The 25,719-nt window shown below is 61.6% G+C and overlaps 4 protein-coding genes across 5 annotated transcripts; 1 reads left to right on the top strand and 3 right to left on the bottom strand.

The window, feature by feature from the left end:
• Window positions 1-36: 36 nt before the first annotated feature.
• INPPL1 (inositol polyphosphate phosphatase like 1) lies at window positions 37-15,244 on the bottom strand. Of its 2 annotated transcripts, XM_064725966.1 has the most exons (28): window positions 15,050-15,244; window positions 11,004-11,067; window positions 10,187-10,337; window positions 9,982-10,102; window positions 9,761-9,898; window positions 9,588-9,678; window positions 9,271-9,360; window positions 8,841-8,939; window positions 8,505-8,655; window positions 8,210-8,316; window positions 7,855-7,957; window positions 7,585-7,781; window positions 7,100-7,217; window positions 6,481-6,577; window positions 6,251-6,389; window positions 6,061-6,160; window positions 5,890-5,978; window positions 5,730-5,811; window positions 5,552-5,641; window positions 5,327-5,440; window positions 5,126-5,214; window positions 4,940-5,027; window positions 4,703-4,858; window positions 4,548-4,632; window positions 4,011-4,160; window positions 3,217-3,940; window positions 3,008-3,126; window positions 37-2,566 (listed from the first exon to the last, which is right to left on the bottom strand). In XM_064725966.1, exons 1-28 carry the CDS (start codon window positions 15,229-15,231, stop codon window positions 2,476-2,478), a joined length of 3,825 nt encoding a protein of 1,274 aa, XP_064582036.1. In that variant the 5' UTR covers window positions 15,232-15,244; the 3' UTR covers window positions 37-2,475. The 2 variants fall into 2 exon arrangements, with proteins under 2 accessions (XP_064582036.1, XP_064582028.1); XM_064725958.1 differs by having other exon boundaries at window positions 3,008-3,940.
• A 1,100-nt stretch (window positions 15,245-16,344) lies between these two features.
• LOC135454139 (folate receptor gamma-like) lies at window positions 16,345-19,039 on the bottom strand. Its single transcript, XM_064725992.1, has 6 exons — window positions 19,017-19,039; window positions 18,063-18,182; window positions 17,752-17,899; window positions 17,347-17,535; window positions 17,127-17,262; window positions 16,345-16,764 (listed from the first exon to the last, which is right to left on the bottom strand). Exons 2-6 carry the CDS (start codon window positions 18,107-18,109, stop codon window positions 16,490-16,492), a joined length of 795 nt encoding a protein of 264 aa, XP_064582062.1. The 5' UTR covers window positions 18,110-18,182; window positions 19,017-19,039; the 3' UTR covers window positions 16,345-16,489.
• A 119-nt stretch (window positions 19,040-19,158) lies between these two features.
• ANAPC15 (anaphase promoting complex subunit 15) lies at window positions 19,159-21,034 on the top strand. Its single transcript, XM_064725932.1, has 4 exons — window positions 19,159-19,368; window positions 20,348-20,407; window positions 20,488-20,625; window positions 20,776-21,034. Exons 1-4 carry the CDS (start codon window positions 19,249-19,251, stop codon window positions 20,821-20,823), a joined length of 366 nt encoding a protein of 121 aa, XP_064582002.1. The 5' UTR covers window positions 19,159-19,248; the 3' UTR covers window positions 20,824-21,034.
• Window positions 21,035-21,297: 263 nt separating this feature from the next.
• On the bottom strand, window positions 21,298-22,713 carry TOMT (transmembrane O-methyltransferase). Its single transcript, XM_064725945.1, is given in 3 exon segments — window positions 21,298-21,640; window positions 21,810-22,065; window positions 22,452-22,713. Coding segments are annotated over 3 exon segments (861 nt in total).
• Window positions 22,714-25,719: the final 3,006 nt, after the last annotated feature.

The following is a 25,719-nucleotide window of genomic DNA, read 5'->3' as shown; positions in this document are numbered from 1 at the left end:
CTGTAATTTATTACCCATATTTGCAAATGCCACTAATCCAAATTAAACTTAATTTATTGACAGTGCTGCTGGCCCTCAGTCCCTGTTGCACCCCACCCCCACCAGGGGTTGCAGGGGTGGGGGGGCTGCACAGTCTCCGTCCCTGGACCCTCTGAAACCCACCAGAACCCCCCAGGTGATGCCACGGACCCCCAGCACCTCAGGGATTATTTTGGGTGCCCCCACTCCAAGACCCCAAGCAGCTGTAGGACACTGAAAAGGCACCCCATGGGAAGCCCCCCCAAGTGGGGTGAGGAGAGGGGTGCCCCACCCAGCCTCCCCGGCCTCTGGGGGCCCTTTGAGGGGTGATGATGAAGAAGCTCTTGGGGGCATTGGGATAGTGACAAGGAGCATGCCAGGCTGTTGGGGGAGTGATCTGAGGTACCCAAATGGGCAAGAAGGGGACAAGGGACCTGCTCCCCACCTTGCTGGGGCCAGCACAGCCAGCTTGGAGGGGTCACAGATTATGCTGGGACCCAGCTCCTCCCCCTGGGTCCCCACCTTGCCCCGCTCCCCACGCCGAGAGCTCCAGCACAGCCATTGCATGAACATGATAAAAATCACTCCAGGTTTACCAAACACCTCCAAACACAGGAGCTGGGGTTTAGTGGGGGGAGTTCACCCCCAGTAACAGAGGGGGGAGGTTGGGGTATGCCAGGGGCACCTGGCCCATCCTTCATCTCAGCCGGAGTGAGGGGTGGGGGGTCTGGGGTAGCATCACCCCCACCCCCCTGAGGACAGGGAGAGCCTGGAGGGAGCATCCCAGAGGGGAAAGCACAGTGGGAGCAGCCCTGCCCTGGGGCTCCCACCCAGGGGACCCTCCTAGAAGGACACTTGGCAAGGCTGGGGGCTGAGCACCCACAAGGAGAGCCGGCTGCCAGCCCTGCTGTCCCCAAGGGTGACAGACCCCCGTGGGGACAGACCCAGCCAGTGCCAATGGGCAAACGGGCTGGGATGGGGGATCTGCCCCGCAGGCACTGCTGGTGTGGGATGGGCTCTGGGGGAAGGCACTGAGCTGGCTCTGCTCTGACAGGATTCCCAGGCTGGGGATGGACTCCCAGCACGGGGACAGGCACTCCCAGAGCATGGACAGGGACCCCATGGTGGGGACAGGGACGGAATCCCCAGAATAGGGACAACAGGACCTCTGGGAATGGAACCTCTGGGTGGGATGGACCCTCAGGGTGGGGTGGGACCCCTGGGAATGAGGACAACACCCCTAGGGTGGGGACAGGGACCACCATAGCGGGGATGGGACCCCGAGGAATGGCAACAGGGATACCTGGGGTGAGGACAGGAACCCCCAGGGGTGGGGACAGCACATCCAGAGCAGGGATAGGGATCAGAGTGGGGATAGAACCCCTGGTGTACAGATATGAGGTCCAGGGTGGGGACAGGATGCTCTGGAGCTGGGAGAGGGACCTACAGCAAGGGGAGGGGGCCCCCAGGGATGGTGACTGGCACCCCCTGGGTGGGGATGGGGATCCTCCAGGGTGGGAATGGGACATCCATCTTAGGGACAAGGACCCTGAGGGGGACAGGTGCCCTGGGGTGGGGACAGGGATGCCTAGGAACCTTCACAGTGGGGATGGGACCTTCAGGGTAGGGACAGGATCTTTAGAGGTGGGGATAGGGACCCTGAGCTGGGCCTAGTGTTGTCTGTGGGGGCTGGCTGAGCTATCCCATCCCATCCCATCCCATCCCATCCCATCCCATCCCATCCCATCCCAGGCATCATGAAGGCACTTGGGTCAAGACATGACTTTGCTCAGAGCCTCCTCCTAGCTGTGAGGGCTCATGGGGGGAGCCAGGGTCCCAACCAGGGAGCCAGGTTACCCCCAAACACCCCTTCCCCCACCCCTTCTCCCAATAAATAAAAAAATAACTTAAATGTGAGGACACCCCGTGGGTATCCTCATGTGAAATTATCTGACCAGGACCCACCACCCCCCTGTCCCCCATTCCCCCTTCCTGCCCCATTACCCTGCACCCAGGGTGGGGTGGGCTGTGGAGCTCATGGGGTTCCCACTTGCTGCTGGTGATGGTGGGATGAATGGATGCAGGGTGTGGGGCTGTGGGATGAAGGATCCTCAGCTGCAGGATGCACAGCTGCAGGATCTGGGATGAACATCCATGGGACCCAGGATATGGGGTCACACAGGATGCTGGGCTGCAGACACACGGCCGCAGGATCTGAGGGATCTGGGATGTGTGGCCGCAGGATCTGGGATGCTCAGCTGCAGGATGCAGGGCCACAGGCTCCAGGACACGTGGCAGCAGGATACAGAATGCACAGCCATGGGATCCAGGATGCCCATCTGTGGGAGGCAGGATGCTGGGCCACAGGACACACTACTGCAAGGTCTGAGACGCAGGGCTGCAGGATCTGGGATGCCGGGCCACAGGAAGCACGGGATGCTGGATGGGCGGTGGCAGCTACTTGCGGAGCTGGAGGCTCTCCAGAAGGACACGCTTGTGGCCGGGCTCCAGCACTCCAGCCTCCTCCAGGTCCTCCTCCGTGATGTCACTGGGAATGAAGCACAAATATGGGGCTCTCTGACCCTGAGGGGCACCCCACCCCACGTGGGGGTGCAAGAGCCCCCACTCAGGCTGCTGCGTGCACACCCAGGCTCCATCCTGTCCCTGACGTGGGGTTTTGTGACCTTCAGGGGCACTGGGGATCCTGAGAGGCAAAGGGCATGGGGGAGCAGTGGGGACCCCCAAGGGCGGCACAGAACTTTTGGGGGCCATGGGGAGTGAGGATTCCCAGGGGAAGTGGAGACCTGCAGAAGGCAGTGGGGAACCCCCAGGGATAGCAGGGACCATCAAGGGCAGCACCCCAAGAGACCTCCCCAGAACCCAGGCATCACTGTGACCTCATGGGGAATACGTGCACTCACTGGGGCTGGCCAGGCTGGGGGTGGGAGTGGGTGGGAGTCCCTGCCCACCATTCTGGGGGGCTGCTCACCTGAGGAACTCCAGGTCGTCCCAGCCGTTGCGCACCAGCCCCTCCTCGTACCGCTCCAGCCCCAGCGCCCGCAGCCACTCGCCCACGCCGGGCACGGTGCCCACGCCGCGGCCCAGCGCCTGCGCCCCAACAGCCTCAGCACCATTGGGCACCCCAAAGGGAGCCCCAGCCGAGGTGCCGAGGACCCCCACCCACCCTGCATCACCCACCTCCTCAGCCAGATCCTCCTGGATGCTCTCCTGGATGGAGTGGGGAGGGAAGGCAAGGGGGCGGCCATAGTCGGGGTGCAGGCAGCGGGGAGGCAAGGCCCCCTTGGCCAGCAGCGGTGGTGGGGGGACCACCCTCCCCTTCCCACCCCCGTAGTCCACCTCACTCAGTGTCTTGGCCATCTGCAGCACCGAGCAGGAGCGGTCATCCAGCAGCCCTCCCGACAGGCCCCCAGGAGCGGGCAGTGCCCCAGGAGCGGGCAGTGCCCCGGGAATGGGCATCCCCCCAGCTCCCTCCATCCCAAATCCAGCCCTGGCGGCTGGGGGTGGCCGGGGGTGCAGCTTGGGCAGGGGAGCCTCTCCGAAGGCAGCAGGGTGGGATTTGGGGTCCTCACACCCGCTGGATGCCAGCAGCTCCTTGGGGGTGCCCAAGAAGGTGTTTTGGGGGAGCTCCAGCTCCCGGGGCAGTGGCGGCGGGGGGAAATCCGGCGGGGGCAGGTTCAGGGTGCCCAGCTCCTCCTCCTCATCGCTCTCGCCACCGCAGCATGCCGAGGGGCACTGGCAGCGCTCCGGCACTGCCACCTGCCCCTTGGCCTTGGGGGGCTTGCCGGGGTCCCCTGGCACCAGCAGCTGGTGGGGGACCCCCTCCAGCACGTAGTACGCTGGGTTGTTGAAGCTGTTCTTCAGGGGACCCCCTGAGAGCTCCGGCACTGCCTCCACCTTGGACCTACGGGGACAGGGTTGAGCGTGGCGCCCCCAGAGGAAGCCCCTCCCTAGCCCTGCCCATGCCCCCTCACCGGCTCGGGGCGGCCTCGTCCCTGGGGGCGCTGCGGTGCGGGGCGGGGGGACGCGGCGCTGCTGTGGTGCTGCTCTTGTCGGGCTCCTCCGGCAGCTTCGCCAGGAGGGTGGTGGGGGGCTCAGCACCTGTGGGCTTCCGCCCCACAGACCTGGCAACAGGAGGAGTTGGGTGGCCCATGGGGCTTGAACGTCCCCATCAGGGTTCAGACCCCCAGGATGGGGCTCAGATCACCCAGGACAAGGTTCAGACCCCATGGGATGGGTCTCAGCAGCCCAGATCAGGGCTGAGATCCCCAGCATGGGGCTCTGCCCTCTAGGATGAGGCTCAGCCACCAAAACACAGCCAGAGCCACATTTGGAGGCTCAGAGCCCCATCCCTGCCCTGCATGGCACAAAACTGGCATCAGGACTGTCCCCAGTCACATCCCACACACCAGCCTAGAGGGACACTCCAAGCAATACCTGTGCTCAGGTGAATCCCTCAGGCCTCCCGACCCCCAGGTGCCCCCCACCCTGCCAATCCCTGTCCCTCATACTTGGCATTGTCCTGGGTGGCCCTGGCACCTAGCAGCACCTTCCCTTTGCTGGCTGTCGTCTCATCCTTATCGATGCTGATCCACTCTGCCAGGGAACAGGGGCTCAGTGGCGGAGTCCTCTCCCCAGGGTGCCCCCCTGGGTGAGGGGTGCTCACCATAGAGCCTCTCACGGGTGCCCAGGCGCTCCGTGGGCACCCAGACCTTCATGGAGCCACGGATATTGCCGGTCTCCTCACCACGGTGGGACAGGTAGGTGAGGAACTGCTGGGCTGTGCTGCCAATCATGGACTTCAGGGCAATGACACACTCCCCTGGGGGTGACAGTGGGAGAGGTTGGGGGTCTGCATCCCACGGACCCCTGGTGCTGGCATGGTGCTGGAGTGGACACTCACCATAGGACTCGTAGCCATCAAGGGATTTGACAGTGAGCAAGAGGTGCTGGTCCTGCAGGTACTCAATCTCAGAGAGGATGGGCTTCAGCTGTGGCAGAGGGAAAGGGGTGCTGGCACTGAGCAGGGGTCTCCCTGTCTGCAAGCTTCCCCCAGCACCCACCCTGACTGCCCCCAGCCCCTCCTCACCGTGGGCAGCTGCCGGGATGACCACTGCACCTTGAGGAAGTTGATGTTGTCACTGCTCTGGCTGTCGTTCTCGAAGCTCTTCTTGAACTCTGTGATGGTAGCAGGACATAGCATCAATCCTTTAGCCTTCCAGGATGCCATGAGCTTCCTGGGATCCCTCTCAAGCCCTCTGGGACCCCCCACTGGCATTCCAGTCCTCACCTTCCAGGCAGGTAGAATAAAACTCGATGAAAAACTTGGTGCGACTGGAGGTCTTCACGATGGCTTCTATGCTCTCAAACTCGATGTATGCCTGCTCTGAGGACTTGGAGAGCCCTCCATGGAGAGGCAAGGCATTGGAATCTCCCTGGGGCCTCTCCATTTAGAGGGAGAGGTTGGACCATGGAGGGGCAGGGGACAGCAAGGGATCCCCTAGGGCATAGGCACCTTTTTTGGAAACGAACTGCGATGTCACTCCCACTTCAAAGGAGCCGAAGACGGGTGAATGGTCACTGGTGACAATGTCATCTGTGCACCCTGCAGCCAGTGGGAATGGAGAAGAAGTCAGGATGGAGTGGGGGGGACTGTCCCCAGAACAGAGTGCTGGGGTGGTTACAGTGCTCACCATAAGCGTTGCAGTTGACATGAGTCTCGGGGTAGGACTTCCAGAGGATGCGGTCACACCAGGACGGCACGTTGGTACGCACCTGGCAGGGGTGGGGAGTGGGTGGGGGTTCAGATTGGGGTGTCCTCCACTCCCCCAACTCCCCCTACCCAGCACCTACCCCTGTGGGCTTCTGCTTGTGCCAGACATAGGTGTCCCGGGAGCCCCGCTCGTAGCGGTAGGTTGGGGGGAAGGTGATCTCCTCCTCACCTGCAGGGACAGCAGTGGGTCAGGACAGTCCCCACAGCAGGGGCTGCAGCACCAGACCCCCCTGGAGCCCCCCAGTCCTCACCGAAGCGCAGGAACACCTTGTGCTTCTCCTTCTCCAGATTGAGCTGATCCACCTTCAGCAGCGGCTCCAGCTCCTTGCGGCTGATGTAGTTGAGGATCTCCTGTTGGGACAAAGGCGTTGGCAGTGGGCTGGGAGGGGGACCCTGACACTCCCAGCTGCCTTCCCAGCCCCAGCCACCCCTTCCCCTGACCTGGATGTCCATGTCTAGGCGGTAATTGAGGTCCCCAAACCAGAAGAGGTGAGTGAAGCGAAGAGAAATGTCAAAGGAGCTCAGCTGCTTATCCCCCAGTGAGAGCAGGCGCAGGATGTCCAGGTAGTTCTGGTTCCTCCTGAAGCAGGGGACACAAGGACAGGGTGTCACAGACATGAGGACAGGGGTGACAGCCGTGTCCTGGCCCAGCCCAGGGCGGGGGTGCTCACCGTGCCGTCTTCTCATTGCCAGAGGTGAGGTGGCAGTTGACAAAGCCAAAGGAGGTGCCATTGAACATGAAGGAGACACCCACAGCGCCCTTGTTCCCTGTGAGGAATTGGGGACATGGGATGGGATCAGGCAACCCCTGATTCTGCCTCGGGGACAGACACCCAGCCGGCCCCAGGTCACGGTGATGGGGCACAGTCCCACCTGGCACAGTCCCCATGCTGAGAGGCCTCCTCATGAAACACCCCCCAGAGTCCCCCTCGTGCAAAGCACACCTATCCAGGGCCTCCACATGCAACACAAACACTCCCAGAACCTTCCCCATGCACTGCACACAGAGCCCTCCTCGTGAAACACCCATGCCCTGGGACCCCTCCCCATGCTCCAACAAGACCCCTCCACATGCAACACATGCCAGGCCCCCTCCTTGTGCAACCCTGGGACCCCTCCCCATGCAATGCCCACACACCAGGACTGCTCAACATGCAAGGTACACATGCTGACGCTCCTCCTCATGCCATACACGCAACAACAGGACCCCCCCACCCAGTGCAGACACTCCAGGAGCCCCCCCAGTGCAGTGCACAGCCCGCGTCCCTCTGTGCCCTGCTGTGGCCCTACCCAGGGTGTTGGCGATCCCTGTCTTGACGCTGGAGGTGCTGACATGGCTGATGCGGTTCTCGTGCTCTGGCTTCACCAGCACCACCACCTTGATGTTCCACAGGGACTGCATGGCCACCTGTGGGTGCCAGCACCCTCAGCCCCCTGCCAGCACGCCCTGGGGCCCCCTGGGGTCACGGGGGCCCCTCTGGTGTGTCCACAGGGAATGCTCATTACTGCTTCACCAAGGGCTGTCGCCCATGGAATCCCACCACCATCAATCAGCATCCACAGCTACCCAGCACCAGGAGACCACCCCAAAATACCTTATGTCAGCAGACCTGGAGCACCCACAGCCACCCAGCACCACAAGAGCACCCCAGAACAGCCGGTGTCACAGAGCCAGAGCACAGCCACCCCCAGGACACTGAGCATCCACACCTCCACCACCCACCAGTGCCTGCACCCCAGAGCCCTCAGGGTCTCCAGGGTCCCCTGGTGCTTACCGGGCGGTACTCAACCTCAGTGAAGTCCTTGAGGACGGAGCGCAGGAAGTCCACCCACTCCTTGTCTCCCAAGGAATTCTCCTGGGTGCCAAAGACGTAGATGTCGTGCGGTATGGCCATCGTCACCTCGTCCAGGGTCTTGCCCAAGCCCTTGGAGGTGATCCATGAAGTGATGTTCTTGGGGGGGGGAACGCTGCCTGCAGGGGGACAGCACAGTTAGGGGGCGACCCCAGGGCCCTGACACCCAGGGCTGCCCCTAGCCTTGCTCACCCATGTTCCAGGTGCCAATGAAGACAGAGATCATGTCAGGCTCGTCCTGGTGAGAGTGCTTGTTCTTCATCAGCTGCAGAAGCTGACAGAAGGCCTCACGTTTCTGCAGAAGGGGGCAGTGAGGTGGGGATAGAGGGGGTGCCTACAACCCTCTCCCACCCTCCTGTTTTGGCTCAGCCACAGCTGGCACCTTCTGGGCATGGGGATCACCCCAGGGACATCACCCAGCCATCAGGCACCGGTACCCAGCGCCTGTCCCTGAGCCCCACCAGGGCCCAGGGGTTAAATCCTGCCCCACCCCATCCCTACAAGGGACCCCTTGTACCCCACCTGCCTCCAGCTGAGTGTTACCCACCCGAGCACTGACAAAAACAAAGTCTTTCCGTTGCGTTTTATCCTTTTCCTTCTCAAAAACGATGCCCAGCTTGTTCTGCACCCGCTGTGACTTGATCAGCTGCCGAACTGAGGAAGAGAGGAAAGAGATGGGAGAGTGCTGGCTGCTAGCTGGGTGCTGAAACCCCCCCAGACCATGCTTTGGGGGACCCCCCAGCATGAGGAAATCCCCCCGCTTCCAGATCACCACTGAGCCTCACAGGCATGCACCCCAGCACAAAGGGTGCTGGGGCCCTCCCAGACACCTCCCCACTCACTCTTGTCATGGGTGAAGGTGTTCCAGTCCTCCTGGGAGTCCTTCTGCTTCTTCAGCACCACTAGTTTACCCCCCTCCACATCCACGCTCAGCGTGTACTTCTGTGACTTCCCAATCTTGGTCAGATCCCCCAGGGTGATATCCAGCTTCACCTGCCAGGGGACACTGGGATGAGGGAGGACACAGGGGACACCCCAGCACCCTGTCTGGCATCTGACCTCCCCCAGAGACATCTAGGGGTCTGTGCCCTCAGTGTCACACTGGAGGTACTCAGCTGATGCTGAAATCCCCCCAAAACTCCAAAAGGGGGCAGGGCAGGGGGTAGGGTTGGGCTCACCTCGAAGGTTTGCACTGGGATGCTCTTGGCCTTGCGGGAGAGGGGTTGAGGGGGGGCTGCGGGGGTGGCTGAGCTCATCTCCTGCAGGGCCTTCAGTGCCTGCCAGAGCCCCAGCAGGGTCAGCTGAGAGCCCACCAGCCCCACCAACCCATCCAGTCCCACCAATCTTCCAAGCCCCACCAGCCCTCAAAGTCCACAAGGCCCCATCAGCTCCCTCAGCCCTACCAGTGCCAGCTCCACTGGCTCTCCCCAGTCCCACTGGTGCCTCAATCCCACAAGCCCATCCCCAGTCCCCCAGCTCCACCAGTCCAGCAAGCTCTGCCAGTTGCCCCAGGCCCACCAGTGCCCTCAGCCCCACAGTCTCTCTGGTTCACCCAGACCCCTCAGAGCACCCCTATCAGGCCATCCAACCCTGCATCTCCAGCCTTACCTTCTTCTCAATGGACGACAGGAAATCTTTCAGCACAGACAGTTTCAGCACCAGGTTCTCCAGCTCCTGCTCTCCACTCTGCCCTGCTGTCTGGAACCCCCAGCAAGACACCCCAGCACTGGGATGTGAACCCCAGACCCAGCCCAGAGCCTTCCCCCACCCCAAGTGGCAGCGCCCACTGGCAATCTGGGATGGGGTAGGATGGTAGGTGTTTCTCCACAGTTTTTCCCACCACCTATGGATGGTACCATGGTTGGGTCTGTGGGTGCAGTTCATGGTGGGGGGCTGCCACTGCTCTGTCCCCATATTCCCTTTACCTGTTGCAGGATCTTGGAGACCATGGGGGAGCTCTGCTGGTCAAACACCTTGGAGAGGATCTCCAGCCCTGCCAGCACCTTGTCCACCTCACTGGAGAGGCAAGAGGAGCCGGCTCACCGGGTGGCACATACGTCCTTCCGTCTGTTTGTCTGTCCCAGTGCCTGGCACTCACCTGTGCAGCCGTTTGCAGGAGGTGACGAGAGTCTTGTTGAGGTGGGGGAGGCTGTTGGCCCCTCCCTTCACTGCCTCCAGGTCCAGGCTGTAGCTGCCCTTCAGGTACTCGTGAGAGATGCTGCTGAGCCCATTGGTGCTACAGAGAGAGCACCCAAGGGGTGAGAGCCAGCAGGGAGGAGCAGGGGACAGACAGGGGACAGGAGACAGGCAGATCCTCACCTCTCCACTGGCCTCTCTGGCACAGATGGTCCCAGGCCAGTGGGGCTGAGCCCCGCTGAGGTGCCAGAGAAACTGGTGGAGCCGGAGCGTGGTGGCAATGGCGGCTTCTCATCCTCTCCATCTGCAGCGGGGCATGAGGGGGCCAGTTACCCCCACCCCAGGGGTCTCAGGACCCCCTTCACCCACCCATGTCACCCTGCCATACCCGAGTAGTCCCTGTCCTCCACGTTCTCCTTCTCCTTCTCCCTCTCGACAGGGAAGAGCAGGGTGCAGACCAGCCCCTGGTTGGGCTGCAGGTACAGGGCAATCAGCTCGCTGAGCGTCTTGAAGCGCCGCACCTGCACGCCCTGTGACGTCTGCGGGGACATTGGGACACCGACACCATCAGCACCTGCAGCCACCATCACTGCACACCTTCCAGGTGGAGACAACACCAAACAGGGAAACCCCAGGCAGGGATGCCATCATGCAGGGACCCCCAGGCAGGGATAACACCATGCAATGATCCCCTCATGTGGAGGTGCCACCACACAGGGATGTTCCCATGAAGGGGCCCCCATGCAGGGACCCCCATGAAGGGATCCTCCCATGCAGAGATGCCACCGTGCAGGAACCCCTCCATGCAGGGACCCCCATGCAGGATGAGGGGCTGACCCCACAGCCCCATGGTGGGAACCAGGGCCCATTGCAATGGGGCCTGCAGGGTTGGTAGGTGGGTACACAGGGTGCAGACAGCAGCCGTCCCTCAGCCTCCTCCCTCCCAGGGGCAGCTTTTCCTGCCAGCCTGGCCAGCACAAAGAGGGTTCTGTTGCTCTAAAAATACCCAGTGCCACAGCCGGCCAAGACAGGCACAGCCAAGCCATCCGGCACAGCCGGGCAGGCGCGTGGCACGGCGCCAGGGCTGAGCCCAGCACAGCCACAGGGACAAGTAAAGCCACAGCACGAGGCCAGCACTGAGCACTGCTGAGCCAGAGAGCCCCAGTGCCCACGAGCCAGGGGTGTCCCATGCCTGCGCTGCCCACCTGCACGGCCAGGAAATCCTCCTCGTCCGGCAGGATGCGGTAGGTGTGCACGTGTTTCTGGAACCTGTGGCGGCAGGGAAGGCATCAGGGAGTGCTGGGGGTGGCTGGTGTCTCCCCACCTGCCTGCACGGCCCCCGCCAGCCCCAAAGGGATGCCCAGTACTCATCCAGTCAGACTCTACTTCATCAGCAGCGACAGCGAGGAGCTCCAATACCACCATTCCCCATGGAATGCAACGAGCTGACAGGGAATCCATGGAAAAGCCACGGGAAAATGCCTGCAGGGTGGGTGCTGGGAGCCCGAGAGTGACTCCTTTGCGTGCTCCGACCCCACAATTGACAGCACTATGTCCTTGGCAGTGCTGCTGCCCTGCTGCACTGCCTGTCTGTGCCAGAGGCACTGTCCCCAGCCCATGGCACAGGCAGGAGTTGGCAGCCAGGACACCAGGAAACAATTTATTTTCCTGTGGAAGCTGACAGGAACCAAGGACACGATCCCGGGGCAGGGGGTGATGGGCAGTGCTAAGAGATGGGGTGAAAACATCAGTGAGTGCAAGGAGCAGGACTGGAAGCTCTCCCCATTTCAGGGACTCCAGGAGACAGGGAGCCTCAGCAGTGCCAGACCTCCCCACTCCAGGGCTGTCCACAGGGACCAGGACTCCTGGCTGGCCTCTGGCCACAGAGGTCACCGTGAGCATTGAGGCTGCTGTCACCACACCGGGGCCACTCAGCTGCTGTGTCCCCTGCCCCAGTGGCAGCTCAGTGCAGGGCTGGAGAACTGGGACAAGGCAGCATCCATCCCCCCCATGCTGTGCTGTGTCCCTGGACAGGGTGCTGTGCCCCCACATCCTATCCCCCTCTGTCAGGTCCCCTGGTGTCACCCTACAGTTCTGGTTACCCTGCCAGCACCCCACAGCACCAGGTCCCCTGGTGCCACCACGTCCCCTGCAGTGCCAGGTACCCCATTTCTCCTGCCTCCTCTGGAGGTATGACCTGCCCCAGCATCACTGGGGTCCTGCCAGGTGTCCCAATGCCCAGTCAGGGTCATTGTGAGGGTGGGGCCATGGAGAACTCTCCAAGTGGTAGGGGGGGCTGAATGGGACTCCACTTTGGGGGGGCTCTATGGAAAACCCTGCTAGGGTGGGGGAAGGGACCAGGGCTTTCCAGACTCCAATGAGTCTGTGGGAGAATCCCAGCTGGTAGGATGGGGAGCACAAAGAGACACCCCCAAACGAGGGCAGCATAAGGGGTCTCTGTGGGAAGTCCTAATACACAACTGGGGTCTCCACAGCAGGAACACCACTGGAGGTGTGATGTGAGTGCAAGAGGAGCCCCAGCACAGCACCAGTATGTGGAACTCTGGATTGGAGGGGCAAGGAGCAGGACCCTCAGGAGGAACCTCAGCTGTGGGGGACATCAAGGGGTTCTCTGTGGATAACTGGCAGGGGCTGGAGGGACACTCGGCACAGGGGGTGGTGCTGTGGAGAGGGCGTGCAGGGCCCCCTGGCTGCCCAGCCCCGCACCGCTGTCTGTCGCTGCTATTTTGGTGAGCAGCGACGGGGAGGGGGGGCCAGAGAGCACCGGGCTGGCTACAAAGAGCCTTTATGCGGGAGCTGCGGGACTCCCCTGTCGCTCTGACGCACAGCACCCTGTCTGCACAGCGGGCACCCCACATCCCCGCTGCTCTGTGGCACACAGAGGGGCACCTACCACCCTGCTTCACCAAGAGCAGGGTGTGGGCACCCTGGCAAGGGGGATACCGTGTGCCCACTGGCACCACCCTGGCACTGGTGTCCCCCATGAACTGGCAGTGAGCCAGGATGGAAGTTCCAAGCCCCCACGCTCCTGTGGGACACCACACCAGGACTGTCCCCACTAGCACTGTTCACCAACCAGCGACGTCAGCACACCCTGGGGTGCCACTGCTGTATGCTACCACTTCCCAATATGAAACAGTGAGGCCACAAGTGTGACACCCTGGTGTGCCACGGTGAGACACCCCAGTGCGCCATGGTGAGGCCACAGTGAGATGTCCTGGTGTGCCACATCCAGCCCGGTGAGTCCATGGCACACCAGTGGGAGGGTTAAAGGAAGCCGATGCTGCCGGGATCCCGCTGCAGTTCCCTTTCCTCCTCCTGATTCTGCAGCTATTTTTAGGCCAATGGCTCCACAGCCCTGTCCACCCACTCACAGGCAGTGGGGGTGCCTGGTGAGATCACAGCACCAGGGACTCCCAGTAGCCCTTGTTGGAGTGCAGCCTCCCAAACTGGCATCCCCATGATGGGCTTTGCCATGCCAGTGCCACAGGCCAGCCATGTGGCACCCATGGCCCCCTCACCAAGCAGTGAGAGATACCAGTGACAGACACACCTTAGCCAGGCACCCGTACCACAATGCTGTCTGCAGCCCCCTGTCACCCACACCACACAATGCCCTCCCTTCAGCCACACGGCACCATTAGGTGCTGGAATTGCAGGCTCTCCCAGTGCTGTGCCCAGTGCTGCCTGCCAGCCCAGCTCTGTGGTGGGGAGCCAGTGCCCAGAGCCACACTGTTACCCCACATGCCTGGGAAATTGCATTTGCCACTGTCCACGGGGCAGGACAACCACATCACCATGGAGGCTGCATGCCTGGCAACGCACGTGGCACCAGCACACAGCAACCCCAGGCCAGGGCAGGCCAGCTCACAGAGCACTCCCAACTCTCCCACAGGCTCTCGGGGCACAGAAAAGTTTTGAGTTCAAGTGCCCTCACCACCACCTCACAACCACATCAAGGTCCAGGTGCTGGCACAGGCAGCCAGCCTGTGGCAGCCAGTGGCATGTCCCAGGAGCATCCCAGCACAACGAGGTGCCAGAGGCCCCAGGTATGGTGGGGTGCTGGGGTGCACCACTGGGCAAAGGCACTTCAGGACCCCCAGGGCTGTCAGCCCTCACCTGTGACCTGGCACAAGCTGGGAGCCATGGAGTTCCATGGCACTATTCAAGCTGTCCCCCTTTCCCAGGCTGGGGACCCCCAGACATGAGGGCAGGAGCTGGGGGACCCCCAGTGCCATGGGTAGGCTCAGGGACCCCCAAAGTGTGCGGCAGGTGCTAGGCCCCCATCTCATAGACCCCCATGGTAACAGGGGTGGGTGACACAGTCCCCCTAGAGCCAGCCCAATATCCCCCCACTGCCTAGAGACTCCCAGGTCTCCTGGGACACCCAGACCACAGCAGGTGCCATTTCCCTGGTGCCGTGTCCCAGAAGTGCCGGTGTCCCTCTGAAAACCCAGGTCCCCCCGTGTCCGTTCCCCCCCAGCATCCACTGACCAGAACTCTCTCAGCCTCCCTGTGCCCAAATTCCGAGTAACCCGCACAGTATTGGTGACCCCCGTGCTCACTGTATCCCTCTCTGACTGTTGCCCTCTTGGTGTTCCCCCATCCCCACCAATGCTCCCTGCGTGCTCCCCTGGATCCCTTCCAGTGATCCCCCTGCCTGTTCTTCCTTGGCGCCCCCTCCCCCTGCCGGTGCCTCTCCCACTGTTCTTCCCGGTGCTGTGCCAGTGCTTCCTTGGACACCCGCCCTGCGTGGCACAGTGCTCCCCCGGATCCCTGCAGTGACCCCACCGTGACGCCCCAGCGCTCTCCCCGATACCTCTGGCGCTCCCCCAGATCCTCCCCTCTGCTGGCCCAAGAGCCACCCCCGGCTGCCCTCCCGACCCCCTGCTCTCCCCGGACCATCCCCGAGGCCCCTCTGGTGCCGCCCTAAACACTTCCACTCCTACGCCCGACTCAATCCCCGGTACCCCCGCCCCGTTTCTCCCGGGATCCCCCCAAAGCTCTCGCCGGTGCCCCCTCAAGCTTCTCCCTGCAGCTCTGCCACGGTCGCCCCCGGTCCTCCCCCCGACTCCCTGCCCGTGCCTCCGCTGCTCCCCCGGCCCCGCGCCGGTTCCCTCCCGGTGCACCCACTCCAGGCACCCCCGATGGCCGCTCCCGGTGTCCCCCCACGCCCCGCCGGCACTGCGGGGGTGTCCCCCCGGCAGCCCCCCGCCTGTACCCCACTCACAGCAGGCAGAGCGCGTAGGCCCCCGCCACGCTTTCGCTGTCCCGCACCAGGAAGCTGCCGTCCCGCCCGGCCCGCGCCAGCTGCTCCTCGGCCGCCGCCCGGCTCAGGTCCCGGTGGTACCAGGGGGGCACCGGCACCGGGGCCGCTCCTCCCGCGCCCCCCGCGCCCCCCGCGCCCGCCATGCTCCGCCGCCGGGGCCGCGCCGCGGGGCCGCGCTCTGAGGGGGAGGGGGAGCCGAGGGGCGGGCAGCGGGGCGGGGAAAGGTGGGGGACGGGGACATCCCGGGGACAGGCAGGGGCTCCGGGGGCTGGGGGCGCCGAGGGCCCCAGGGGGGCACCGATGAGGCACCCGGGGGCCCACGGGAGAGATCCGGGGGTGGCCACCGTGAGAGGCGAACGCGGGAGGGGACCCGCGGGGATCCTGGGGGAGCAGCAGGGGGAGCTCGGGGGAGCACTGGTGGGGTCCTGGGGGGCGCACCCGAGAGGCACCGGGGCAGATCAGGGGCCGTGAGCAGGATGTTCAGGGGGGCATCGGGGGGTCTGACCGAGGGGCAGCGGCACCGAGGGGCGGAGAGCAGCGGGTAGCGGCAGCAACAGTGGGGAGCACCGGGAGGATGAAGAGCACCGGGGCGGGGAGCACCTGGCAGGGGGAAGCACCAGGGGAGCACCCGGGGCATACCGAAAGGAAGAGCGGGAGCACGGTGCTATGAAGGCACCGGCAGTGTGAAGGTACCGGGGAGCTGGGCACTGGGGAAAGTGGGGCCGCGGTGGGGCAAGGCTGGGGCTGGGGGCTGAAGAAGTGGGAGGCGCGACCCGGTTTGGCCACCAAAACCGGGGACTCCATCAGCCAGGGATCAGGACGGTGCTACCCCACAGCTGGGAACGCGGAGCATGTGGGGGGAAAAGGGACAACTGGGGTGGGCTCCGGGCCAGCAGAACTCCCTTGACAACCATGCTCCCACCTCAGGGTCCCCGGGATATCCTCCCCTATTTGCCCATAATTTTTCCAGTCTCATCCTGCGCACTCCAGGGTGTCAGTGACACCTGGGGCCCTGGAGCCATGTCAGGTGCTAGGATACATTCAGCGATCCCATCCTCCTGGGCCCCAGTAGCAGGCAGCTGTGTGCCTGTACAGTGGTTTGGGGGAGGCAGTGCTGGGTAGCCAGGTTGGTTGGTACAAATGAATAGGAGTGATGTCTGCTTCATCTCCCCACCAGAAGCAGCATGGGACAAGCAGACACCCCCAGGTCCCTCAAACATCCTATTGAACCCCACAGCCATCACACAACACCCAAGACCAAGCAGGGCAGCAGCATTTATTCATGGGCCACATGCCTTGGGGTGGGGGGACACAGCTTGGGGACATCCCATGAGGACACACAAGGCAGCCTGGGGACCCCCTGACCATCTACTGCCCACTCCTTCCTGCAGCCCCTCCTGCTCAGAGCAGGGCCAGCAGGGTGAGGGGCAGCAGGGACAGCAGGATAGAGGACAGGAAGTTTGGGGGAGCATTGCCATGGGCATAATATTGGGCAACAGCAACGTTGGGGTTCCCCTGAGCGGGGTCAAACCACATCTGGATGCAGCGGCCGCTGCCACGGTGGTGGGACGTGTAGCGGTAGGAGCCAGACCAGACCTGCTCGCAGAGCGCAGCCGCCGTGGGGAACACAAACTTGAACTTCTGGCACATGGCTCCCTTGGGACACTGATTGGTGCCTGGGGGTGGGCAGGGGGTGAAGTGGGTGAAGGGCTTTGGGAAATGGGTGTTGCTCCCCTGTGCATGGGGTGCACATGGGTCCCACTGGCATTGCTGGGGAAGAGAGAGCTGACCTCAAGGCGGCACAGGGTCTCACATTGCATTACCCCATGAGGACCCTCACACCCCCTGACCCGCTCACATGCACAGGGGACTCCCACCTGGCTGCCACCCCCACCCCATGGGGACCCTCACACCCCCGGACCCACTCACAGCCACCAGGGAGGGTGGGCACAACCTCCCCTGCAGCAAGATGGAGGGTGACTGGAGACCCACAGCAGCGTTGAGGCATGATGGGGGGTGCACTGCAACCCCCACTCACCTGTAGTCCAGTTCCAGCCCTTGTGCCAGTTGACCTTGCAGGTGACAGCATCCTGGCAATCCTCCCACCACTGCTCACAGTCCTCCTGGCACAGTGGCACATCCCGGATCCGCTCCTTCCGCCAGCTGGTGTCTGCCTGCAGGGCCCCCAGTTTCCCCCAGTTTCCCCCAGCTCACCCCAAGGATTCTGGTGGGTGGATGAGGGCAGGATCTGCACCTACCTGGTCGATCCATGGCCCCAGGTTAGGGGAACACTCATAGAGACACGTGTCCTGGATGAAGTGGCGCTTGCACTTCTCTGGCATGGCCCCACAGTGGTCCCAGTTGAAGTTGTACAGGTAGGACTGGTCCTGGTGAGCTTCCAGACTGGTGTTGGCAGTGCAGCAGGCATTGTCCTTCCAGAGGACACACTGCACCGGGGCAGCCGGGGCTCAGCTGGGACCCATCAGGAGCCACCAGGGCTCAGCTGGGACCTACTGCAGGTCCAGGGAAAGCACCAGTGCCCGTGGGTGGGTGACACTGGGTGCTGGAATTCATGTTGGGGCACAGAGCCCCCCAGCCTCCATCCTGGTGACCCCACAGCAAGTGACACCAGTGGGTGCTGGTGCAGTGGATAAGGACCGTACCTGTCCGTAGAGCTGCCCCTCAGGGCCAGGCTCTGTTTTGTGGTGCTTGGCATCCATGCAGACATTCAGCAGCGAGTCCCGTGTCACCGTCACTGCTGCAGTGGCAGCTGGCCAGGCCACCAGCAGAGCCAACACCGCTGCCATTGCTCTGCCAGGGCAGGAGCAGGTCAGGATAGCAGCATGGAGAGACGTGGTGACAGCAGGGACAAAGTCCCCCGCTGTGCATGTGGAAGCGCAGCAGCACATGGTCACTGCCCACGACCACCGACAGTGGGGTCTGGGATCTTACCTGGGGGTGCCAGGGCTCTTACCTGGGGGGCAGCTGGGCTCCAGGTGCCGTGGGACGAGCACAGCTCATCTCAAAGGTCGTGGTGCAGAACAACCCGTGGCCACTGATCACGGGACGCGGGAATGCAGCGGATTGGGCAGCACTGAGGGCATGGAGAAGACAGTACACCCCGCCCTGGCTCCCCACTGTGTCCTGGACTGATACTCGTGCCCATCCTGGCCCCTCATCAGCCCCACATGCAGCTGGGATTCATCCTCCTGGCGCCGGGCTGGGGCCAGCACCAGCCAAAATCCACTTATGGCTGTTTTTCCTTCCCTCCTATGGGAGGTGGCCTGATTCCCTGACACCAGCACAAGGGGAGGACCTGGCCCCCCAGCACCACAGGGCCCCTGTGAGTGACTGGTGGGGAACAGCACAGTGGGTAAGAGATGTTGCTGAGAGGGACAGGTACCCTGGCAGGGTCACATTTGGCCACAGGGTAGAGGCAAGTACCCCTCATTGAGTTCCAGGTCCTCAGGGGATCACAGATCCCATGGAGGGGGAGCAGATACCCGGCGGGAGAGCATTCACTGTGGCTCGGGAGGGACAGAAACGCTGCAGAGTGAGACATGCCGGCTGGGGGAGGACTAGGAGGGAAGATATCTGTAAGGGACAGATACTTCCAAGGTCACACGTGATGGGGGGGCAGACGTGCCCCGGGGATCACAGATGCCCTGAGGAGGGGGGAAGATACCCCCCTCAGAGATGAGAGATACCGCCCTCACAGGTGACAGATACTCCCAGCCATGGATGACAGCTGCCCCCACAGGAGCAGATACCCCACCAGCATCACAGATACCTCCTCACTGTGGTCACTGGTCCCTGTGGGGCTGACATACCCACCATTGGTCACAAATACCCCACGGGGGGCACAGATACTCCGTGGGGATCACAAATACCCCCTGACGGAGGTCACAGATAACTCGGGGCTGCTCACCTATGCCCGGGCCAGCAGAGCAGCCCCACACTCACAGGGGCCCAGACCACCGCCTGTCAATCAAGCCGTACCCCGCCCCCAGACGGCGTTCTAGACCACGCCCCCTCCCTCGCCCCCTTTTGTGCCTGCACGCCCTCTGCGCATGCTCCGTGCGCTGTAACTGGTTCCGGGTCGGCCTCCGCTTCCGGCAGGGCGGCTGGCGCCGGCCTGGCGCTGCTCCCGATGCCCCGCCATGTCCACGCTGTTCCCCTCACTCTTGCCCCGCCTCACCGAGTCCCTCTGGTTCAACCTCGACCGGCCGTGCGTTGACGAGACCGAGCTGCAGCAGCAGGAGCAGCAGCACCAGGCCTGGGTGGGCACCGGGGCGGGGGGAGCCGTGAGGCGGCGGGGCCGGGTGTCAGAACGGGGAACGGGTTCGGGGCCGGGGAAGCGGCCCCTGCTCCTGCAGCGGGCACGGCCGCGGTGCTCGCTGCAGCCCGGGTGTCCCGGAGCACGGGGCTGCTCCGCTGCGTGGCTCCCCACGGGTGTTCACCGGCTGTGCCCGTGTTTCAGCGTCCTGTGCCGGTGCTGCCGGCTCGGGCACCGCTGCTCTCGTGTCCGTCACCCGTGTGTCACACCGGCTCCGTGCGGGCTCTTACCGGGGCTCCCCGGTTACCGTGTGGGAGTTAATGAATAAGGTGCTGCTGAACCGAGGCTCCTGCACTAGCTCCCAAATAATTAGTTAACTAATTTTCCGAGGGAGGCGAGGAGCGATTTCTGATCCTGGTAACTGACAAGTGTTTGTGCTGTGAGCGTGGTTCGGTGCTGCAGTGCCCCTGAGTATGGGGGGAAGAACATCTGTTTGATTAAAGTTTTAAAAAAATATCAGTAATTAAGCTTTTATGATTAAATAATAAAGTTTAAATCAATTAAAACCCCAGCACGTAGAAGAGGTTCCAAGTCCCTCTGGGTGGGAGGTGCTGACGTATTTTAATTGAGCTTTAATTATCTGCTGTGGTTGTGTTTGTCTGGCTGATCAGATGTCCCAGATTTGGTTATTTTTTGATAAAGAAGTACATAAGCTTTGTATTTGGGCTTCTGATGCCACACATGGGGACACCTCGACCCCTCTCAGCACCAGAGTGTCACTGGGATCCCCCTGCTTGGTGCCAGGGTGTTGAGGCAGGGTGTTACAGCTGCTCTTCCCTGCTTGGCTGGGGGATGCCAGGGAGGCAGCAGGACTCTGGGCATGGTCAGTCAGCCACACAAGCCAGCAGCTGAGCCCGGAGGGCCTGTTTGCTGGGCTGTCATGGAGCTGTTGGAGTGCTCACCCTCCTCTCTCCCTTCCCCAGCTCCAGAGCATTGCTGAGAAGGACAACAACTTGGTGCCCATAGGAAAGCCTGCGTCCGAGGTGGGTGTGTGCACAGGGAACGGGGGGGTGTCACCGGGCTTGAGGGGCAGACAGGATTGCTGGAGCTGTTGTGTCCACAGCACTATGATGAGGAGGAGGAGGAGGATGATGAAGATGATGAAGACAGCGAAGAGGACTCAGAAGATGATGAGGACATGCAGGATATGGATGAGATGAATGATTATAATGAGTCTCCTGATGATGGGGAGATCAATGAGGTAAATAGTGTGAGACCCCAAAGCAGGGGATGTGAAGTGTGTGGGACCCTGAGCATGAGCTCAAAGAGCTGTCTTGTCTCCTTCACATCCTCTATTTTTTCTAATTAAGTTCTTGCTCTGGGGGAGATCTCAAACCTCTTTCTTTCCCAGGTGGACATGGAGGGGACAGAGCAGGATCAGGACCAGTGGATGATCTGATTCTGCCACAAGCACACCAGATCAGAGGCTGGGGGAGAGCCTTTGCCCCACGGGTCTGGGGGACAGTTCAGTGAAGCTTCTCCTGCCACGGCTGCTGTGTGGGGCAGGAGATTCGGAGCAAAGCCCTCCAGGGGAGCCAGAGGGGACACTGCCACCTGGCATATTGGAACTGACACATCTTTTCTAATAAACTCAGTTTTCAAGAAAACAACCCCAAATCTGGTGTCTGAGGCCACCAGGGCAGGCAGAGGGTAGGGCTGCTCCCCACCACGCACTGGTGTTCCTGGCACAGCTCCCTGTGCTGTGCAGACAGGAGCTCTGTGGGGAATGAGCCCCTCCCTCATTACCCACCGCCCCCAGCACAGACCACAGCAGCCAGCGCGTTTCCTGCAGAGCCCTTGTTGAAGCCCAGGCCGGGTTGGGGACCTGGCACTGCCACGGTGACCGTGGCACCACGGGGCAGGAGGTGCCCGCTCAGTGGGTGCCAGTGTAGCGGAGCTCGGCGATCCCGTCGGGAATGGCGCGGAAGTACTCCAGGCTGGCGCGGTGCACCTTGCAGTGGTATTTGCCGCAGGTCTTGGCGTACTGCAGGAAATGGGGTGCTCCAGGGAAGAGGACGTTATCCGCCAGGATGGTGGCCCCCTCAGCCAACAGCTGGTGGCTCTCCAGCAGCCGCAGATCCCGCAGGTAGCTGCGCTTCCAGTGATCCATGAAGACAAAGTTGGCGTTCACCAGGCCGTGCTTCTCCCGCAGGTGGGGTATCACCTCCTCCGAGGGGCCCACGATCAGCTCCACCTGTGCTGCACCCCCTCAGTCACTGGGGTGGGGGGCACGGTGCCCACCCACCCCCCTGCTTCACAGGGTGGTGAGAGATCCACGTGGAGCAGGATCAGGGTGCCCACCCACGCCCCTGCTTCACATGGAGCAGGATCTTCCCACATGCACTACCCAGCAGGTGCCTCAGTCCCTGCAGCAAAGGATCCCACCCCATCTCCTCCCCGGTTTCCCATGCAAAGCTAGGCTTTGTCCCAGTGCCAGTGCTCACCGTCTCCTCGCTGAAGCCGGCCAGCCGGATCACCTTCTCGGCCACGGCAGCGTGTCGGGGGTCGCCCTCGATGGTGTAGAGGCGGGCGCCTGGGGGCAGCCCCTGTGCCAGCAGCACGGTGCCATAGCCACAGTACGTGCCCAGCTCCAGCACCCGCAGCGGGGCCCGCTCCAGCAGCACCCGCTCCACGATCCGCCCTGGCATGGCATGTGCCTCTCAGCACCAATCCGTGCCACCCAGCTCTGGGCAGGGCAAGGGTGCCAAGCAGTTCCCAGGGCCCAGAGGCATGGAGGAGAGCCATGCCAAAAATGCCACAGCCAGGTCAGTGATGCCACAGCCATATCAACAGTGCCATGGCTCACTGATGCCACAGTCATGCCAACAATGCTATGGCTATATCAACATGCCACTGCCATGCTAATAGTGCTGTGATCACACCAACACTATCACAGCCATGCCAGTGGTGCTGTGGCCATGCTGGCAATGCCATGGCCATGTCAGTGGTGCCATAGCCATGCCCAGCGCCATGCCCTGGACAAGCATGCCCAGCGCCATGGTGAGGACAAGCAGGGGTGGCACTCACCTTTGTCGGGCCCCACACAGCTGAGGTGCTCACAGTGGTAGCACCACTGATCGAAGGTCTGGAGGATGTGGTGGGGGTCCCCAGGGATGGCGTGGGCCAGCACGTACTGGAAGGCGCGCTGCTCCCGCGAGGTGCCGGTGAGCCGGTCCCGCAGCCAGACCACCAGCACTGCCCGGTACAGCAGCACCAGGTAGTGCCGGTACCGGATCAGCAGGGTCACAATGAAAGGGAGGAAAGCCAGGGCAATCGCTGGAGACACCATCACAAGCCAGCGAGGCTGTGTTTTTTGTTAGTTGACTTTGTTCGTTTCGTACTTTTCTTGGGAGTTCTGCCAAATGGGAAGTTTTGCACCCTTTGTGTCCACTATCAGTAGCATAACCTTGGGCCCAGGCTTTGAAAATCTCCCCTGTGCCGAGATCACTAAAGCATTGTGAGCCCTTAAGCCATAACTAGGCAAATCTATCCTGTCATGGGATGCTGTGATAGGGTATCCTTCCAGGGAACCTCACAGCTCCCACTCATGCCAGGAATCGGCTGTGCTGTGCTGTGCACCCCCTGGAAGTGCCCCTTTCCCTGGGCTCCAGTGCTGCTGGGCCTGTAGGGCTGGGGCACCCCAGGATGCTGTGGAGATCCTTGTGCCAGGGCTGGGAAGTGCTGGGGACCCACCTGCCAGGGTCCAGATATTGGGGTTTGCTGGGCTGGCATCCCAGGGGATTGTGCTGCTGTGAGGGGCCCTGTTCAGCACAACCTTTTGCACCCCCTTGATCCAGCTTTGCTGCTCCCATCCCCCATATTCTGTACCTCGCCCCCTGCTCCCCACACCCTGCTCCCCACACCCTGAGCTGTTGGGGGTGCCCAGCCACAGCAACAGGGTAGGGCAATGGGGGTGGCACCTACCTGTCCCCTCACTCCAGGCAGGCAAAGGCAGGCAGTCCTGTGTGGAGCCCTGCTGCCACTCAATTATTGATGGTGTCACCACAGCTGCAGCTGCTATCAGAGCTCCGGTTACCAGCTCAGTGGGGCTGGCAACTGAGACGGGGCCAGGCTGGGGCGGGGAGGTGGTCCTGGGCTGCACAAGGGGGGCCTGGGGCTGGGGTACTGATACTGGAGCTGGGGTGCTGATACTGGGGCCTGGGGTACCAGTATCATGGCTGGAGTCCCAATACTGGTGTGTAGTACTAGGAGCTGTGGTCCTGATACTGGAGCTGGAGTCCTGTCACTGTGCACTGGGAATACTGGGTACTGGAAACACTGGGGAACGGGAGCACGGGGTGTCAGAAGCACTGGGAGGACTGGGAGCCCTAATCAGTGGACACTGGGGACACTGTGGGCCCAGGGAGCATGTGGGCATTGGGAGCACTGGGGGTCTGGAGGGTTGGGGCACTGGGATCTGTTGTGGTTTAGGAATGGTACTCCCCTGTTCAGTGCCTCCACTGAGACCCTCCAAACCATGCCCATTCTCTCGCTCCCCTGCTTTCCTTTCCCCCTTCCCACAGGGGCGGGATGGAGAGGAGGCACAAAAGATAAAGATCTCAGGTTGAGATAAGAATAATTTACTGGCTATAATAAAGTGAACAGTAACAGCAACAATATTAATGACAAGGGATAAAAGAAAATATTCACATGGGAGACCCCCTTCCAACCAACAGACAATACCAGAAGCTCCCTCTGCCAATTTACTCGACAGTGAGCTGGTGTATGACAATGGCTCTGTAGAAACTTGTGCCACGAGGACTGTGTACACCAGACATATGGGCCTAAAGGGGACTTTGTTATTTGAATCCCTGTAGTAGGCTCAACCTCCAGCACCCCTAATTCTCTCCAAGATACTGGGTACCTTGCTCCATGGTGTTACACACATCTCAATGCACTACTTGATCATCCCTGGGACAGTGCCTTTCCCTCACACTTGGCAGGAGTTGCCTTCAGAGCCTGAGAGTTTTTGTGCTCTTCCCAATGCCCTTGTCAGTGTTCACATCCCAGGACAAGGATCCCAGCTGCTTGGCTTCACTACCATCCCCTTCCATATGGGCCAGGATACCCCAGCACTGGAGTAGCCAGGTCACCAGGGGCTCACCCAACTAGTGGCTGGGCCTTCTCACACATCTTACAGCTCACCTGGGGACATGGGCCAGGTGATTTTCTCTGGCCCTGCCTCCTGCCCCTGTTCTGAGGGCCCTGCTCTGCCATCCCTCACTAACTGAGCTGGTTTTCCCTTGGATTCCTTGTTCCCTGCAGGGGTGGCTGCTCCCAGCATGGGCTGTTCCCTGGCTCAGCTGCAGCTGCCGTGGCCGTGGTGCTGTTGCTGTTTCCTCCTCCTCCTCCTCCTCCTCCCCTGAGGGTGCTCTCCACTGACCACTGGTGTGCAGTGAAGAGTAGCCAGGGCCCAGCACACTGCAGTAAGCTGCTCATCTCTGCAGCTCACACAGCATCTCCTTGCAAACATTCTGTCACTTTAGCAGAGGCTGCAGTTGTTCAGGGGTGAACTCCCAAACCACCAGAGCAGAGAATGTCTCAAAAAATTGGCCAATTTTCTGGCACATTCCATGCCACTCATGACTATTCCCCCTCAGGACAGGTCCCTGAATGGCCTTCTTGGAAATCTCTGTTCTGCCCCCAAAGGTGACTCTGAACACAGTGAGGACTGCACTGAGACCAACAGGAACAGGCTTTCTTACCATCCAAAGGGAATTAAAAATGCTCAAAAGCTGTTGTAGCAGGCCCAAAGGAGGAAAGGGGGGGGGGAATGGAGAAAATCATCCTACCCTGTTCCCCCCTGAGACGAGGTATGGTTATTAATGGGCTTCAAAGGGCAGGAGAGCAGCACTGGATACACATCCCAGAGTGCCCTCATTGCCCTTGGTGTTGCTGTGTCATAAACTCACCTCCCACAGTACAGCAACAAAGAAATGCTGATCCCTGTCCCTGCTCTGTAAAAGGTCACCCCGAGGAGCACACACAGGATCAGAGCCAGGGTCAGGTACCAACCCACATGGACAGACCAAGCACCACTGTCACCAGTGGCCCTGGACTATTACAGCAAATGCTGAGATCAAATTTGTTTCCAACCTACTCTGTTGTTACCTCAACCCTTGGTGCCCCATGCTGGGTGACAAACAAGGACAGTCGTGGTTCAGTAACCAAGCCCAACCCATCTGCTTGCCCACTCCCCCATCAGAAAGATCAGGGAGAGAATTGGAATGGTAAAAACTGGAAATCTCGTGGGTTGAGGTTAATACAGATTAATAGGGAAAGCAAAGACCACTCA

Source organism: Zonotrichia leucophrys, chromosome 1 (genome assembly GCF_028769735.1).
Source record: "Zonotrichia leucophrys gambelii isolate GWCS_2022_RI chromosome 1, RI_Zleu_2.0, whole genome shotgun sequence".
NCBI lineage: Eukaryota > Metazoa > Chordata > Aves > Passeriformes > Passerellidae > Zonotrichia > Zonotrichia leucophrys.
Note: the sequence above shows the minus strand (reverse complement) of the source record. Positions and strands in the feature narration are given on the sequence as shown.

What these genes read in the sequence shown, in the direction of transcription:
- INPPL1 (XM_064725958.1), bottom strand. Translation starts at nt 15,231, where the DNA reads ATGGCGGGCGCGGGGGGCGCGGGGGGCGCGGGAGGAGCGGCCCCGGTG. An exon ending in TTGTTTTTGTCAGTGCTCGG is followed by an intron (nt 7,958 to 8,209) that starts GTGGGTAACACT and finishes CCCCTTCTGCAG; the next exon opens with AAACGTGAGGCCTTCTGTCA. An exon ending in GCCACCCAGGACAATGCCAA is followed by an intron (nt 4,161 to 4,547) that starts GTATGAGGGACA and finishes TCCTGTTGCCAG; the next exon opens with GTCTGTGGGGCGGAAGCCCA.
- LOC135454139 (XM_064725992.1), bottom strand. Translation starts at nt 18,109, where the DNA reads ATGAGCTGTGCTCGTCCCACGGCACCTGGAGCCCAGCTGCCCCCCAG. An exon ending in AGGGGCAGCTCTACGGACAG is followed by an intron (nt 17,536 to 17,751) that starts GTACGGTCCTTA and finishes GCCCCGGTGCAG; the next exon opens with TGTGTCCTCTGGAAGGACAA. An exon ending in TGGGGCCATGGATCGACCAG is followed by an intron (nt 17,263 to 17,346) that starts GTAGGTGCAGAT and finishes GGGGCCCTGCAG; the next exon opens with GCAGACACCAGCTGGCGGAA.
- ANAPC15 (XM_064725932.1), top strand. Translation starts at nt 19,249, where the DNA reads ATGTCCACGCTGTTCCCCTCACTCTTGCCCCGCCTCACCGAGTCCCTC. An exon ending in TAGGAAAGCCTGCGTCCGAG is followed by an intron (nt 20,408 to 20,487) that starts GTGGGTGTGTGC and finishes TTGTGTCCACAG; the next exon opens with CACTATGATGAGGAGGAGGA. An exon ending in ATGATGGGGAGATCAATGAG is followed by an intron (nt 20,626 to 20,775) that starts GTAAATAGTGTG and finishes TTTCTTTCCCAG; the next exon opens with GTGGACATGGAGGGGACAGA.